The 17,290-nt window shown below is 39.1% G+C and overlaps 1 protein-coding gene across 5 annotated transcripts in view; it reads left to right on the plus strand.

The window, feature by feature from the left end:
* slc6a22.1 (solute carrier family 6 member 22, tandem duplicate 1) overlaps positions 1–9,272 on the plus strand; it is an 89,859-nt gene extending 80,587 nt beyond the window's left edge. For all 5 annotated transcript variants that reach the window (XM_061932414.1, XM_061932416.1, XM_061932415.1 and 2 more), the window contains 5 exons: positions 1–138; positions 3,346–3,448; positions 3,509–3,609; positions 7,260–7,430; positions 7,507–9,272. In XM_061932414.1, the coding sequence (XP_061788398.1) occupies positions 1–138; positions 3,346–3,448; positions 3,509–3,609; positions 7,260–7,430; positions 7,507–7,614 (621 nt within the window). In that variant the 3' untranslated portion in view covers positions 7,615–9,272. The remainder of the gene's footprint in view (positions 139–3,345; positions 3,449–3,508; positions 3,610–7,259; positions 7,431–7,506) is intronic.
* Positions 9,273–17,290: the final 8,018 nt, after the last annotated feature.

Below are 17,290 nucleotides of genomic sequence, written 5' to 3' on the forward strand. Positions count from 1 at the left end.
TTTGTAGGTCTGGAAGCTCTCGCAACGGCCATTTGTGACCTGAAGCCTTCCTTCTTCCACGTGGGCCATCGGCGTAAACTCCTTCTGCTTATCATCAGCGTTTTCTGCTTCCTCGTCGGCCTTGTCATGGTCACTGAAGTAAGCTTTCGACTTTAACACATAAAACGTATTGTGCCAGTGTTGAATAAATATAATGGCCTTGTTGGATAATACTTTTTATTTTACAATTGTTATGCAACCATTGAAAATGTCTAATACATATGCCTTACCTCAAATCTATATTTTAAACACTTCCTTGTGCTCTACATAACAGGTAATGGTGTTTTTTTATAGAGGATTTTGTTTACAGTCTTACCTGTCAAGCCGGTTTTCTGAATGCACCGTTTTGTGGGTGGCCTTATTTTCGTGCGGAAGCCCTCTTCAACAGCTTCCATATGGAATTTACTGACAGAAATAAGTTAGAACTACGCGCTACTTTGTATTAGAAAATGACAACAGCTGCGGATGCATGTGCATGTACGAGCCAGTCTGCCCCACAACAAGAGGATAGAGAAAAAGAAAGAACTTATTAACTACAACTTTGGCGGACTCGCACATAGCTCTTCGGGTAAACCTCTACAATGTAGGCAGATATCCGTTGACGTAGCTAAGGCAAAATGGACAAACGGCTCATTTGGGGAAAGTTTGTAAGAAGGCAAGATTGTTTTATAAATATCTCCGCCAATGTCTCCATGGTTTGATTTCACAATTTTGGGACTTACTGTATGGGGATCCTAAATACACAGTAACAGGTACCAGCAGGTAAGAAAAGCATAATAGGACCCATTTAAACATATGCTATTATTTTATGTTAAGATCTTAATTTGGACTGACGATCTTCAATTCTTCATTTGTATATGTGTCCACCAGATGGTGCTACTTTTCCTCAAAGCATGCAGCAACACATCACACCAATCTGACATAATACAATCAACAAATCAAAATAATGTTGCTCCCTATTTTTAACCATCTCAAGCTAGATGATACTTACAAGCACAACTGACTCTGTTAGAATATACAGTATTGTCTTTTCATTTCATTTTGACAGTGTATTAACACTTTGAGACTAAAATCATACAAAATATCAAATTAGGGGAAAAAATTAGATTTTATGTGTGTGTGAAAAACTATCATTTGTAATTAATCTTTCTTATAACTGAGAATGCAATTACAGACTGGATCATTTATAACTAGTACACATTTAGCAAATAAGTCAAATACTTTTACTAATTACTTACTAGTGTCCCATTCCAAAATAAATAAGTTTTGTCCACCTCAAGAATGCAGACTACATAATTCTTGATCACCCAGAAGGAGAAGTCAGGCTTGTGTTGGCTTTTTAAAGCCATGATGTGCGTCTTTGTCATTCAGTCACTTGATGGCACTGTTGGCACCTCTCTCCTCCTGCCTTTCTCTGCAACCAAACGGCTGTTCATGCCTTGATTGGATTCATGGCGATCTTTTTTTCCATCAATAGAAATGTGGTTTCATGTTTCATTGCAATGCTTGCTGCCTTCCTGCGCCAGAAGTGCTTACGAATGAAAAATAGCGTGATGACTCAAGGACTAAAGGATGGTGAACATTATTGATCATAAATCCGGTTTTACATGACACATTTTCAACATTTAAAGAAGTTTGAAGTCAGAGTTAAAGTGGAAAAAGACATGAACATACACTGTATAATATATTTTACAGCACTTTTTTGGATGTTTACATTTTGCTCCTAACAATTTTGAGTGTGATTTTTTTTTTATAAGTAAACAAAATTCAAAATAAAAATCACAAAGTCGCTGACAACAATTCACCAATCTTAAAACCACAAAGTAATTAAAGGAGCCAGCTCGATGGACTGGGCTAATCCAAGGAACTTCAAACTTCCACTGCCTCTGGTTGAGGTGCTGGGACCATAATAGCTGAATAGACAAGCGTTTTGTCAATAACAAATGTCTAACCAACACATTTTACACAGAAATTAGGCTATTTTTAGGAAGAAGTGCGTCATGCCTGCGTACAATATCACAACAAATGGCAATTCGTTATTAGTTATTGTCACTATCGGAAAACAAAGACTAAAACTACAACCAACGCTAGCAATGGTTATACTGGTGAAAATAAGTAGAGCATGCTTAGCAGCCTAATGTAACTAAAGAGACATTTTACCAAGGTATGCCTATAGGCTACTGTTTCAAACGTTTCAGATTGCCATATAACTTGGTACATGTAGTCCACAATATGCAAACACGAATGAGGAATTATTTTATCATGTGATTTGGCTGTCTCCATATGTTTCACATTGCCATGATGACAGCCATGCTAATGTTGGAACCCATGTCCTCAGCGTGTCAGCATATTGAGAACCAAATAGGCACTGACACAACTCATATCCACATAGGTTTTATTTGTCGAAAATATATTTTGCCTTGTCAGTTCAAATACACATTGACATACAGGCTAACGGGAATATATTTCCCCCGTTAGCCTATATGTCGATTTTCATTGACCGGGCTAGCATGCTAATCACACTAAGCATTCGTTGCACGAACATACTAGTTTTGTTAGACAAGATCATAGACTGTATTGGACAATATAGTTTACATACAAAATGTCCATTGCCATTTAATGTAAATGCCTTACTTACCTATTAAGGAGGAAATTAGCAAGTTTGGCGTCAGATGAAAAAATCTTCTCCGCCTTCAATCGTCTCCATCTGTCAGAGGCATCCTCGATACAAATCCTCGTTTTGTTCCTGACTTTGTCATGAATAAGTTAAGAATCGTAATGACGCTTTTAGATTTACTAAGATCTGGCATGTTTAGTAACTTTACCAGTGGCAGACACACTCACAGACTTTAATTGGTCAAACCGTAGCGGGCAGGACATCGAAATGAAAACAATAACAAGATTTCGGGGCTGTAAATCTAATTTTGAAATGAGTATATCCCGGCTGACCTACTGTCATCAGTTTTATCAGTTATCAGTATTCGAAAAGAACATAATTATTAATGCCTTTTGACATATCAGGGCCATTTAATGATGACTTGACAAAATAAATTATTATATATGGCTCCTTCAAACAAATACTACTTAAAATATATATATTTAGTTTTTCAATTAAATAACAGCAGTGATAATGAACATGTTATCTTTCAATGGGCTGATGAACCCCCAAAATGGAATTAAAATTTGATGTGTTTATTTGTAGAGCTGTTTTTGGAAAGCTGTGTTTATTTGTAGAGCTGTTTTTGGAAAGCTAACATTTAGTGTTGAGTGAGGCGATTGTAAATGTAAGTCTTCCTGCACATACAGGGGGGACTGTACATCTTCCAGCTGTTTGACTACTACGCCTGCAGCGGCATGACTCTACTTCTCTTCGCCTTACTCCAGTCTGTGTGTATTGGATGGGTGTACGGTCAGTGAGTTGGACTTTTAAATGCATCCTTCAGTTGTCCTCACCGGAGTTTCTCTGCAGGAGCCGATCGCTTTTACGACAACATCCAGGACATGATCGGTTACCGACCTTTGGGCCTGATAAAATACTGCTTGAAATACGTCACTCCAGTCATCTGCATGGTGAGTAAGCATACTGTAGCTGTAGGGTACATAATATCTGACTCGTAAAACAATGGAAGATTAACTTTGCTCTCATTTTAGTGCCCTTGATTTGACTAAAGTAGACAAATACAGTCGGTGTCTCGTCAAACAAGTGTGTTCTGATCACCGACATGAATGTTGCAAGATGTGCTTATAAGTCTGTTTATTTAGTGAGAATTAAGAACAAATGTTTTTAATGCTAACGAGCTTGGAGGAGCCAGAAATGTGTATATAGGGTAGTGTTGTAACGATACCAATATTGTGGTACCGGTACTAAAATGATTTCGTTACTTTTCGGTACTTTTCTAAACAAAGGGACCACAAAAACATTGCTATTGGCTTTATTTCAACAAAAAATCTTCATTAAACATGTTTCTTATTGCAATTAAAGGGGAACATTATCACAATTTCAGAAGGGTTAAAACCATTAAAAATCAGTTCCCAGTGGCTTATTTTATTTTTCGAAGTTTTTTTCAAAGTTTTACCCATCACGCAATATCCCTAAAAAAAAGCTTCAAAGTGCCTGATTTTAATCATCGTTATATACACCCGTCCATTTTCCTGTGACGTCACATAGTGATGCCAACTCAAACAAACATGGCGGATAGAACAGCAAGGAATAGCGACATTAGCTCGGATTCAGACTCGGATTTCAGCGGCTTAAGCGATTCAACAGATTACGCATGTATTGAAACGGATGGTTGTAGTGTGGAGGCAGGTAGCGAAAACGAAATTGAAGAAGAAATTGAAGCTATTGAGCCATATCGGTTTGAACCGTATGCAAGCGAAACCAACGAAAACGACACGACAGCCAGCGACACGGGAGAAAGCGAGGACAAATTCGGCGATCGCCTTCTAACCAACGATTGGTATGTGTTTGTTTGGCATTAAAGGAAACTAACAACTATGAACTAGGTTTACAGCATATGAAATACATTTGGCAACAACATGCACTTTGAGAGTGCAGACAGCCCAGTTTTCATCAATTAATATATTCTGTAGACATACCCTCATCCGCTCTCTTTTCCTGGGGGTCTGGCGGCAGATTTCTTTGACTTTATCGTTGGAAATGCATCTGCTTTGAGTGTCGCAGGATATCCACACATTCTTGCCATCTCTGTCGTAGCATAGCTTTCGTCGGTAAAGTGTGCGGAACAAACGTCCAATTTCTTGCCACTTTCGCATCTTGGGCCACCGGTGCAACTTGAATCCGTCCCTGTTCGTGTTTTTACACCCTCCGACAACACACCGACGAGGCATGATGTCTCCAAGGTACGGAAAACAGTCGAAAAAACGGAAAATAACAGAGCTGATTTGACTCGGTGTTTGTAATGTGTTTGAGAAAATGGCGGATTGCTTCCCGATGTGACGTCACAACGTGACGTCATCGCTCCGAGAGGGAATAATAGAAAGGCGTTTAATTCGCCAAAATTCACCCATTTAGAGTTCGGAAATCGGTTAAAAAAATATATGGTCTTTTTTCTGCAACTTCAAGGTATATATTGACGCTTACATAGGTCTGGTGATAATGTTCCTCTTTAAGTCCTTAAATAAAATAGTGAACATACAAGACAACTTGTCTTTTAGTAGTAAGTAAGCAAACAAAGGCTCCTAATAAGTCTGCTGACGTATGCAGTAAAATATTGTATTATTTATCATTCTATTATTTTGTCAACATTATGAGGGACAAGTGGTAGAAAATTAATTGTTAATCTACTAGTTCATTTACTGTTAATATCTGCTTACTTTCTCTCATAACATGTCTTTTAACATGTTATATCTACACTTCTGTTAAAATGTAATAATCACTTATTATTCTGTTGTTTGATACTTTACTTGGATGATACCACAAATGTGGGTATCAATCCGATACCAAGTACGGTAGTTACAGGATCGTACATTGGTCATATTCAAAGTCCTCATGTGTCAGGGACATATTTCGTCATATACAAAAAAACAAAAGAAGATGTTGTGATGCCAAAAAATATCGACGTAATCATAGTAGTATTGACTAGATACGTGCCTGTACTTGATAGTGGATGTCAGGTGTAGATCCACCAATGGCGTTTGTTTACATTTTGATGCCGGTGAGCTACGGTGTGTAGTGAAACATGTTTAGCTATTCCTCGTCCTGCAGGGATGATACTTGTAAGAAACGTACTTTGTTTGTCGCCATGGAGGCGAGGATTAGTGATTTAGAAGTAGCTAAAACACTGCCAACTGCGGATGGACATTAGCTGCTAGCTAGCTAGCCATGTCTTAAAGCACCTCTTCCTGCGGGCGTTTCAGTGTTATAACTTCACCTTTATCGTTAGTTTTTAAGCCAAAATGCATCCCTTCTCCCTTTTCTGTCTACACACTGTGTCTGCCTGTAAGTACTCCGTGCGTGATTGTGTGCTACCGAACATGCTCCTTTGCTCGTAAACCAGTCATGACGTGACTTCGACGGGCGCAGGGGATGCAGGACCGCTACGTTTCAGAGGCGGTATAGTACAGAAAATAGTTTGTTAATATCGCGGTACTATACTAATACCGGTATACCGTACAACCCTAATATAGGGTCACGTGGGTGTGTATTTACAAAACAGGAGTGTGTCACGTGACATTAGTGGCGGTCACTATAAAGGGTCGTTCACATCTGCACTTAGTGTGGTGAGACAAAAAAGTCGAGCTGGGAACCATACTTTTTGTAGACCGCTACTAGTCGCTTGGGGATCGCTTGGGAAACGCTTAATATCGCGGTACTATACTAATACCGGTATACCGTACAACCCTAATATAGGGTCACGTAGTGTGTTTGTGGGTGTGTATTTATAAAACAGGAGTGTGTCACGTGACATTAGTGGCGGTCACTATAAAGGGTCGTTCACATCTGCACTTAGTGTGGTGAGACAAAAAAGTCGAGCTGGGAACCATACTTTTTGTAGACCGCTACTAGTCGCTTGGGGATCGCTTGGGAAAACGCTTTGGACATTACTTGCTATTGACTGCTCTATTGGATGCTTAATTTGGTGAAGTTTAGAACTGTAAACTCTTGCTATTTTGAATAAACCCTTCACACCATTGCATTCAGGAACTCTTGTGTGCTTTACTTGCCAAACAGGAAAGCGTCGACACGTACAAAGGCACGCTTTAACTTAAGCCATTTTGGAGTCACCACACCTCATATCACCGTCATTTGGAAATGCATGCAGGCTGACCTTAAGTCGTTTTACTACAACCTGCAACAATGTATCTGGCAGACATATTTGATCATTCCTTCAAAATCTGCGTGATGAACATGCTACCAAAACACATACTAGACAATGTGAAATTACCTCCAGTCTTCTGCAGGTTGACGTCAGCAGGCTGATGCCACATTTTCATGGCCGCCCCACTATATAAGTACTGGTCTAATGTTTGCAAAACTGTAAATAAATATCTGTATTTTGTGTGTAAGCAGTACTGCCACCTGGCTGAAGGCTTGTGTAATGTTCAGGAATTAAAAAAAAAAAAAAAAAAAGTGCCAATACTGAAATTCCCCTGCCTCTCAGGCCCCCGCGGACACCTCACCGTGCCGGCAGGGGGGGCCGACTGCACTATTTGAGAAGGTCTGCACTAAAGTATTATTTGTCATGGCTGCTTTTCAGGGAACATTTATCTTTTCCTTGGTTAAATACCAACCTCTGAAATTCAACAACACCATTGTGTACCCATGGTGGGGTTACGCTTTGGGCTGGTGGTTTACTCTGTCCTCCACACTCAACGTTCCTTTATGGATGATCTACAACCTCAGCACCACTTCTGGGACACTTCGACAGGTAACAAGGATTAGTCAGTTTTGTTTTTTTTAATGTCATGGATACTGTAGTAAAAGCTAGCATTTTTTCTCGCTAGCGGGTGGCCTTTCTATGCACTTCATCTGAAGATCTGCCCTTGACCAAATCTGACAAGAAAGCACTCAATCTGCACACCTTGGTGCCCAAATCAGACGTCGTAGTGTGAGCAAGACACAGGAAACACTGTGAGGCACAACACACACTTTGGAACTGTCTTGGCTATCTCCGGTGATTTAACAACAGCAAAGCACAACACACATCAATGAGCATTGAGAGTGCACTGAAAGCACGCCTGGATGGGTCCATTCCTATCCGCCAATATTTAATGGTTTACATGAAAGGAAGGAAAGAGCACGGGTGAAATTGTTTTGATTTTATTAGTAATCATAAAGCACAGTTTAACCTATCAATGGAATTCCATGGCTCAAAATTGTGCTTTTAACTGCCTGTAAATGTTCAAATGTGTCAATTTAAGCTCAATTTGTGTATTTGTGGAGGTGCCAATGAAGCCATACAGATCAGCTGATAGTCGCGGCTACTTACTGTGCATACTTGAACCTTGACTAAAGCGTAAAATACAAAGTGTTGAGTCCTTTACAGTTGTTGATTGAAAACAACCATTTGGACAGGAAGTGCCTTAAAAAAAACTCCAGTTCTTCCATTATTAACTAAGAAACTAAACGTTGCGCTCCATTTGTCAAATGTATTGGATTATTCCTTAAATTAGGCGCTTTTCAGGGGAGTTGCAGCAGGTCAAGAATAAAAAGAAAAATGTCATTTTCAAGCAGACATTATTCACTAAAGAGCGCAAAAAAAATGCTTCAATTTTGCTTTGTTTTTTTGCATAGTCTGTGCCACACCGCTTCCTTTAGTCACCAATATAGTGGAATACTGCTGACTGCTAGCAAATGACCATAGAAACACGCCACAAACACACATTACCCTAGTAGAGAGGTAACTAGAAATAAAAAAGCATTTAAATCTGGACAATTTTATACTTCCTTTATACTACTTACGTCCTTTATCATTATTTATTCACCAAGAAATAAAAGAATCGTGCACTAAAAATCCTTTATCTCTCATACAAGCTTAACAAAATCTATTTTATTATCATTACTATATTTACCCAAGTATTAAAAGACCTTGAATATAGGGCTCAAAAGTGTGACATGTAAACACAACGTCTATATGTCCTAAAGTTATGTTCTTTTTTAACAAGTCAAAAACATGGCGCAAACGTGCAACATGATTAACATAATTAGGACTTGAAATATGTCGAGTTTCTCCAGGAGACAGCACACAGTGACAAGTCTTACTGCCTTAAGGACCTGTCAGACAGTCTTCTCTTTCTGATGTCAAATTCCGAGGTATTGCACACACCCGAAGTTGGTTTGTCCGTGAGCATTTTCCCACTTGACATTCTGAAATGTTTGGTCTGTAGAAAAACTTGACTCCATTGACAATCAAGATACAGGACACGTCCAGCAGCTTGCTAAAATGTTGTCTATTGGATGTGCTCATGTGGATCATTTCCGTCAATTGTACTTATTTTTTAAGGTGGTGAGCCTTCGCAACAGTTTGTTTTGTTACATGTTTTTCTTTTGTACAATCCAGTTTGTTGCTCTCTCTCACAATACCGCTGGTTGAGTACAACCATGTCAACAAAAACTTTCTCCAGCAACAATGACTACCCATCCCCACTATGCATTGCGAAACCACGTGCCCTTTAAAGCCCTATAAGACCTCTTTTTATGGACCCGTTTTCATGTTTTCAACATCACTGGAAAAAAAATGGTACATTGTAATAAAAATATATTGTATTTGTTTTGCTTCTGGACAATCATGCCTAACTGATCACCGTTATCTTTAAATGAGAACGTTGCTAACAACCTACACAATATTGCAGTATTTGGCCACCTGCCTTGACTCACATGTGATTGAAGTGCCATCCCATTCCTAACCCATAGGGTTCAACATGATGTCGGCCCACCTTTTGCAGATATTATACAGCTACAACTCTTCTGGGAAGGCTGTCCACAAGGTTGCGGAGTGTGTTTATAGGAATTTTCGACCATTCTTCCAAAAGCGCATTAGTGAGGTCACAAAGGTGTTCTATCGGGATCAGGTCAGGACTCTGTGCAGGCCAGTCAAGTTCATCGTACGTTAAGATCTAGCCAAATATGTCTCGTGTGCAACCAATTTTTTATTTTTTTTTGCCGCTAGAACCGCTATGGGGGTATTTTGATGACAACCCTTCCTGTAAAAAGAGGCGGGTCACCAACGTCACACTCTGTTTATGTTTTGCTCGGAGTACTAGGGCAGTGCTTTTCAACCACTGAAATACAGTCTGGTGTGCCGTGGTAGATTATGTAATTTCACCTATTCTGTATTTTTTGCAAGTTCACCTATTCTGTATTTTTTGCAAATGAATAGTTATATACCACAAATAATGTGCAGTTGAGTGTCGGTGCTGTCTAGAGCTCGGCAGAGTAACCGGGTAACACTCTTCCATATCAGTAGGTGGCAGCCGGTAGCTAATTGCTTTGTAGATGTCGGGAACGACATCTACAATATGCAGACGACAGCGGGAGGCAGAGTGTAGGTAAAGCAAAAATTCCCCTAAGAAAAGGCATTGAAGCTTAGGGAAGGCTATGCAAAAATGAAACTAAAAACTGAACTGGCTGCAAGGTAAACAAAAACAGAATGCTGGACGACAGCAAAGACTTACTGTGGAGCAGAGACGGTGTCCACAATGTACATGACATGACAATCAACCATGTCCCCACAAAGAAGGATAGCGTCCGCACAACTGAAATATTCTCGATTGCTAAAACAAAGCAGGTGCGGGAAATAGCGCTCAAAAGAAGACATGAAACTGCTACAGGAAAATACCAACAAAACAGGAAAAAGCCACCAAAATAGGAGCGCGAGACAAGAACTAAAACACTACACAGGAAAAAAAGCAAAAGAAACCTCCAAATAAGTCAGGGTGTGATGTGACAGATGGTGACATTACACCTACTTTGAGACAAAGAGCTATATTGATGCATGCTTGGTTATGATTTAAAGACCCACTGAAATGCGATTTTCTTATTTAAACAGGGATAGCAGGTCGATTCTGTGTGTCATACTTGATCATTTTGCGATATTGCCATGTTTTTGCTGAAAGGATTTAGTAGATAACATCGACGATAAAGTTCGCAACTTTTGGTCGCTGATCAAAAAGCCTTGCCTGTACCGGAAGTAGCAGACGATATGCGCGTGACCTCACCGGTTGTGGAGCTCCTCACATCTGCACATTGTTTACAATCATGGCCACCAGCAGCGAGAGCGATTTGGACCGAGAAAGTGACGATTTCTCCATTAATTTGAGCGAGGATGAAAGATTTGTGGATGAGGAAAGTGAGAGTGAAGGACTAGAGGGCAGTGGGAGCGATTCAGATAGGGAAGATGCTGTGAGTGGCGGGTGGGAATGACAAACAGTAAATAAACACAAGACATATATATACTCAGGCTTATATTTAATATGCCACAAATTAATCCCGCATAACAAACACCTCCCCCCTCCCGTCCATATAACCCGCCAATACAACTCAAACACCTGCACAACACACTCAATCCCACAGCCCAAAGTACCGTTCACCTCCCCAAAGTTCATACAGCACATATATTTCCCCCAAGTCCCCAAAGTTATGTACGTGACATGCACATAGCGGCACGCACGTACGGGCAAGCGATCAAATGTTTGGAAGCCGCAGCTGCATGCGTACTCACGGTACCGCGTCTGCGCATCCAACTCAAAAGTCCTCCTGGTAAGAGTCTCTGTTGTCCCAGTTCTCCACAGGCGAATGGTAAAGCTTGACTGTCATCTTCCGGGAATGTAAACAATGAAACACCGGCTGCGTTATCCGGCACAACAGTCAGGGGGTGCATTCTACGGCAGGGGTGCGTTATCCGACACAACACCTGCCGCAATACAACGCTTACCACCTACAGCTTTCTTGTTTGCTGTCTCCATTGTTCATTGAACAAATTGCAAAAGATTCACCAACACAGATGTCCAGAATACTGTGGAATTTTGCGATGAAAACAGACGACTTAATAGCTGGCCACCATGCTGTCCCAAAATGTCCTCTACAATCAGTGACGTCACGCGCTGACGTCATCATACCGAAACGTTTTCAGCAGGATATTTCGGCGCAAAATTTAAAATTGCATTTTAGTAAGCTAACCCGGCCGTATTGGCATGTGTTGCAACGTTAAGATTTCATCATTGATATGTGGTCGGTAGTAGTGGGTTTCAGTAGGCCTTTAAAGTCATTTCCAACAATTGCGAAAACGACTTTTTAATTGTCAATATCGGCTGCTGAGTTGAATTTTTTTATGTTTTCTGCTGGTGGTGTGCCTCTGGATTTTTTCAATAAAAAAATTGTGCCTTGGCTCAAAAAAGGTTGAAAAACTCTGTACTAGGGTGCCACCAACAGGACTTCTCTCACATGTATGGCAAAAACTAGTCCCCAATTGCAACCGTTATCAAAAAGGACGTTTATACAGTTGCTGACTTTGCCCAAGGAGTTAAATATCTTTGCAATGTTGCTCGTGTAGCTAATGAGAAGCAGCGGCTATCATTTGAGAGAAGGCTTGCCATTTATACTGTATGGCGACTTGGTGTCCAGGCGTGAGCATGCTGGAACCAGCACTGAAGAACAATTTAGGGCGAGCCTTGTGTGTTTTTGGAAAAGTTTCAAAAGAGCAGCCGTCATTCACAGTATCGATGCTCCGACAAAGCTGACTCTTCAACTTGATTTTATTCGCGATTTTATTACCTATTTTTTAAACTGTGACAAGACCAGACTTTTTGGGGGGGGGGGGATACTAGAGGGGATCTTTTTCGGCACAGCGAAACACAACGACATAGAGGACCACCTCACACTGCTAGTTTGTGCTAACTCTAGCGGTGGCTGGAACATGTGGAAGGTGCTTGTGTACTTCTCCCAGACTCTTCAACAAATGTCACAAATATTCAAAGTCACAAGGTGAAATAATCCTCTTTAATGTGTTATTGTAGCAACGTGTGTGTGTGTGTGTGTGTGTGTGTGTGTGTGTGTGTGTGTGTGTGTGTGTGTGTGTGTGTGTGTGTGTGTGTGTGTGTGTGTGTTCTTGTATTGCTACCCTTCTTGAGACATCAACAAGGGAAAGTACCTTCCATATGAGGACCGGTGAACAAGTTGGACATAAATCATGGTGCCAATACGGAAAAGCATTGCATCTAATAGAGAATGTCTCCTTTGCACCCCTGGTGGTGAATTCTATCAAAATGAGGGTGGTCCCAAAAAGGAGGGATTTTTTTCAAATGGACTTTGTGTCGGTTTTAAAAGTGCTCCCCCTCTGGTCAACATATGAAATAACAAGTGTGTGTAAGAAATTGAAATGCGCCCCCTTTGGCTAAAATTAATTTTTAAAATTAATAAATAAATATGTATATAGAGACATACTGTAATAACTTAAGTAAATAATGAAGATTAAAAACGAATTACAAACAAAACATTTATATAAGATAACTAAAAGCAGTCTTTTTCTCACAATGTGTCGACTTTTTTCTTATAAAATTGAGAACAATTTCTCATATTCTTTCTGTTTCTGTAATATTGCAATATTTTATCGTAAAATTACTACTTTTTTTCCTTAAGTTACTACTTTTTAATAGAAAATTGTGACATTTGTCATAAAATTCTGACTCATCACAATTTTACCAATGTTTTTTGTAAAACAGTAAAAAAAGGTTTAGTAAAATTATGACTTGTCATAATTTTGCCAAGTAAAATTCCGATTATTATTATAATATTGCCAAAGTGTTAGTTTTCTTATAAAAGTTTGACTTTTGTCGAGCAAAATTACGACTCTTTTCATAAAAATGCCAAAATGTTAAGCTTTTCCTTGTAAAATTGCGACTTTTATCATATTATTGCACAAATGTTAACTTTTATTATAATACTGCCAACAATAAGTTTTTCTTGTGAAATTCCAACTCATTTTTCACTACAAGCTTTTTTAATATTTGCATAGTGTGTATATATTATTAATGTTGTAAATACAAATCTTTATATATCTAGAAAGGGTGGTCCTAAAGAGGTAGGCATTTTTCGGAGGTCTCGAGAAGGTAACAAATACAAAAATATGTGTGTGCGTGCTTGTGCATGTGTGTACATTGACAGTTAAGCAGGCTGTTGTTGTGATGTTTGAATAAAAAAAAGTTACCCGCTCGTTATGTCATTTTGATACATATACAGTATATACACACGTGTGCATTTTATAATACAAAATGGGGACTTTTATCGAGGCTGCAACCAATTATTCATGTTTACATTGTTCCCTACTTGGAAATCTGTTTCACTTAACGACCGATACAGTTGGCGAACTATGTTCAAGAACCGATTAAGTTCATAGATCGAGGTTCCACTGTGTTCAATTCTCGCAAATGTCCATTTTTTTTTTTCATTAAGTGTAAAACCTTCATTACTGACAAGCATTTGAATGTGTTGGTGAACTTTGCCATATTTTAAAAAGTTCCTCATTGACTTTTTGCTCCTTTTTATTATTGTGAGAAAGTACAATACATTTTTTAATAATTAAATGTGTAATTAATGAATAATAATTTGAATTAAATATATAAATCTGTTATTAAATGATTCATGAATTTGTATTAGTTGAAATATATTAAATTATTGATTTAATTATTTCACAATTTAATTAATTATTAATTGTATCATTGCATGATTTAATTGATGACACATTTAAGTAAGTATTTAAACATGTATTTATTCCATGCTGGCACTGAATCCCTCCTCCAAAAATATCGGTAATGTAATGAAATGGGAATCAAAAACATTTCTGGAACATTCCACCAAATCAATACCATTTGCCTGTTGTATATTTCTCAAAATAAACTTGTTTTTCTTCAAGCCTGAGCAAACACAGATAGAGCTACTAAAAACGTATATTGGTCCATCTTATGCAACTTTTTTTTTTTGCAAGTCCATAAGATAAAATGTCTCATTTTAACAAAATACAACTGAGTGAGTTTTAGCATATAATTAGCAAATATATCCACATAGCATTTATTGTTTATTGTGTGTTTGATGTCATTTGTTGGCACTAAGCACATTACAATAATTCAACAAAAAATTATCCATCCATCCATCTTCTTCCGCTAATCCGAGGTCGGGTCACGGGGGCAGCAGCCTAAGCAGGGAAGCCCAGACTTCCCTCTCCCCAGCCACTTCGTCCAGCTCCTCCCGGGGGATACCGAGGCGTTCCCAGGCCAGCCGGGAGACATAGTCTTCCCAACGTGTCCTGGGTCTTCCCCGTGGCCTCCTACCGGTCGGACGTGCCCTAAACACCTCCCGAGGGAGGCGATCGGGTGGCATCCTGACCAGATGCCCGAACCACCTCATCTGGCTCCTCTCGATGTGGAGGAGCAGCGGCTTTACTTTGAGCTCCCCCCGGATGACAGAGCTTCTCACCCTATCTCTAAGGGAGAGCCCTGCCACCCGGCGGAGGAAACTCATTTCGGCCGCTTGTACCCGTGATCTTGTCCTTTCGGTCAAAACCCAAAGCTCATGACCATAGGTGAGGATGGGAACTTGATCGACCGGTAAATTGAGAGCTTTGCCTTCCGGCTCAGCTCCTTCAGGAACAAAAAATTATATTTTAAAAATAGACATTTAAAAAATAATGTAGGGGATAGGACTGTGCTGAGATTTTAACAAGAAAATGGGGGTGTCCTGATCTGATATATCGCTTTGATATCAGCAAAAATATATATATTTAAAAAATCTCAGGTACAAGTAAGTTAATGTTTTGTTTAGTTATAGGACTCTTTAGTTTCTATCTTTTCACTCCCTTGTCTTGTTTCCATGATTACCCCATTAGTTTCACCTGTTCCACGTTTGGACTCATTGTCCACTCTTGATTGTCACCATAGCAACCCATTAGTTTTCACCTGTCACGTCACGCACCTGTTTCACGTCTTGAGTCACGCACCTGTTTTCGTTAATCATGTCTGTAGTATTTAAGTTCAGTGTTTTTCAGTTTGTCTTTCTGACGACCTCCCCACATTTATGCTCGACACATTTCTAACTCCTTTTCATGTCCATCATTCACGCTGCTCCTTTTTTGTCCATGCCAAGTAAGTTTTCTTTATTCAAGCCATAGTTTGCAAGTTTTGTTTAAGTGTTCATAGTTTCTGCCAATGTGCAAGTTTCCTGTTTATAGTCTAGTTTTGTTTCTCCGCCACTGTGCGGCATCTAAATCTCCTCCAATAAGCACATAATGCTGGTCCTTTTCTTCTGTTTTAGTCAGGTCATTTACAAAAGGTAAACATGGTAGGCTATGCTACTAGGAGCTAGAACAGCGACACAACAGCTGAGCACACAATAGCGCACAAGCTAGACATATGTATGTGTCCTTATTTGAACAATATTGCAGTCTATAAAAAGCACATTTTTCAATATAAACAAGTATCAAACAATTATAGTTGCATTTTATTTACACATACAAAGTCTCCAAGGATGAAGCGTATTAGAAAGTATCTAGTAACAAAGGTCTCCGCATCATTCAACTTACTGCATTATTAGCGTGATGAAGTATTGTGGCCACTAAGTGTCTGCTAAAAAGAATTAAAGTACCAGTCTACTTCACAAGGTCATTTTGATCATTTCTTCCATTGTTCTGTTTAGTTACTTCACTTGATGAGAAACTTTTTCTAACATTTCATGCTACAAAATAATAAAAAGTGTGATTCCTGCTGATTCATATCAGGTTAATATCTTTATCTAGGCTCCAATATTGGTATTTTATCGGAAGTGAAAAAGTCGGGACACCCCAAGTAGAAAATATAGAATATCCAGAACAATAAATGAGTAAACTTAACCGTTGTTCTTCCCATGGCCTGCGGAGAACTTAAACGATGTAACCTCCTGTAGATCATGGTTTTTTTAGAGGGTCTAACGCAGGGGTCCCTAAACTACGTCCCCCCTAGCGTCCAAAATCGAGAGAAGCGAGAAGTCCCGAGTTAAAACTTTTTTTATTATTTTTTTTAAAATCTGTCCTTTCTAATCCATTTTCTACCGCTTGTTACTCTCGGGGTCTCCTAGCCGATCAGGCAAATCATATTGTCTAAAAATGTCCCTGCTCTTCAGGGGATTTTTTTATATTTATAAAATGCTCTTCAGGGGATTTTATTATATAAATATATATATATATATATATATATATATATATATATATATATACACACAGGTAAAAGCCAGTAAATTAGAATATTTTGAAAAACTTTATTTCAGTAATTGCATTCAAAAGGTGTAACTTGTACATTATATTTATTCATTGCACACAGACTGATGCATTCAAATGTTTATTTCATTTAATTTTGATGATTTGAAGTGGCAACAAATGAAAATCCAAAATTCCGTGTGTCACAAAATTAGAATATTGTGTAAGGGTTCAATTTTGAAGACACCTGGTGCCACAAACTAATCAGCTGATTAACTCAAAACACCTGCAAAGGGCTTTAAATGGTCTCTCAGTCCAGTTCTGAAGCCTACACAAACATGGGGAAGACTTCAGATTTGACAGCTGTCCAAAAGGCAACCATCGACACATTGCACAAGGAGGGAAAGACACAAAAGGTTATTGCTGAAGAGGCTGGCTGTTCTCAGAGCTCTGTGTCCAAACACATTAATGGAGAGGCAAAGGGAAGGAAAAACTGTGGTCAGAAAAAGTGTACAAGCGATGGGGATCACCGCGCCCTGGTCAAGATTGTGAAAAAAAAACCATTCAAA

This window comes from Nerophis lumbriciformis, linkage group LG38 (genome assembly GCF_033978685.3).
Source record: "Nerophis lumbriciformis linkage group LG38, RoL_Nlum_v2.1, whole genome shotgun sequence".
NCBI classification, from domain to species: Eukaryota; Metazoa; Chordata; class Actinopteri; order Syngnathiformes; family Syngnathidae; genus Nerophis; species Nerophis lumbriciformis.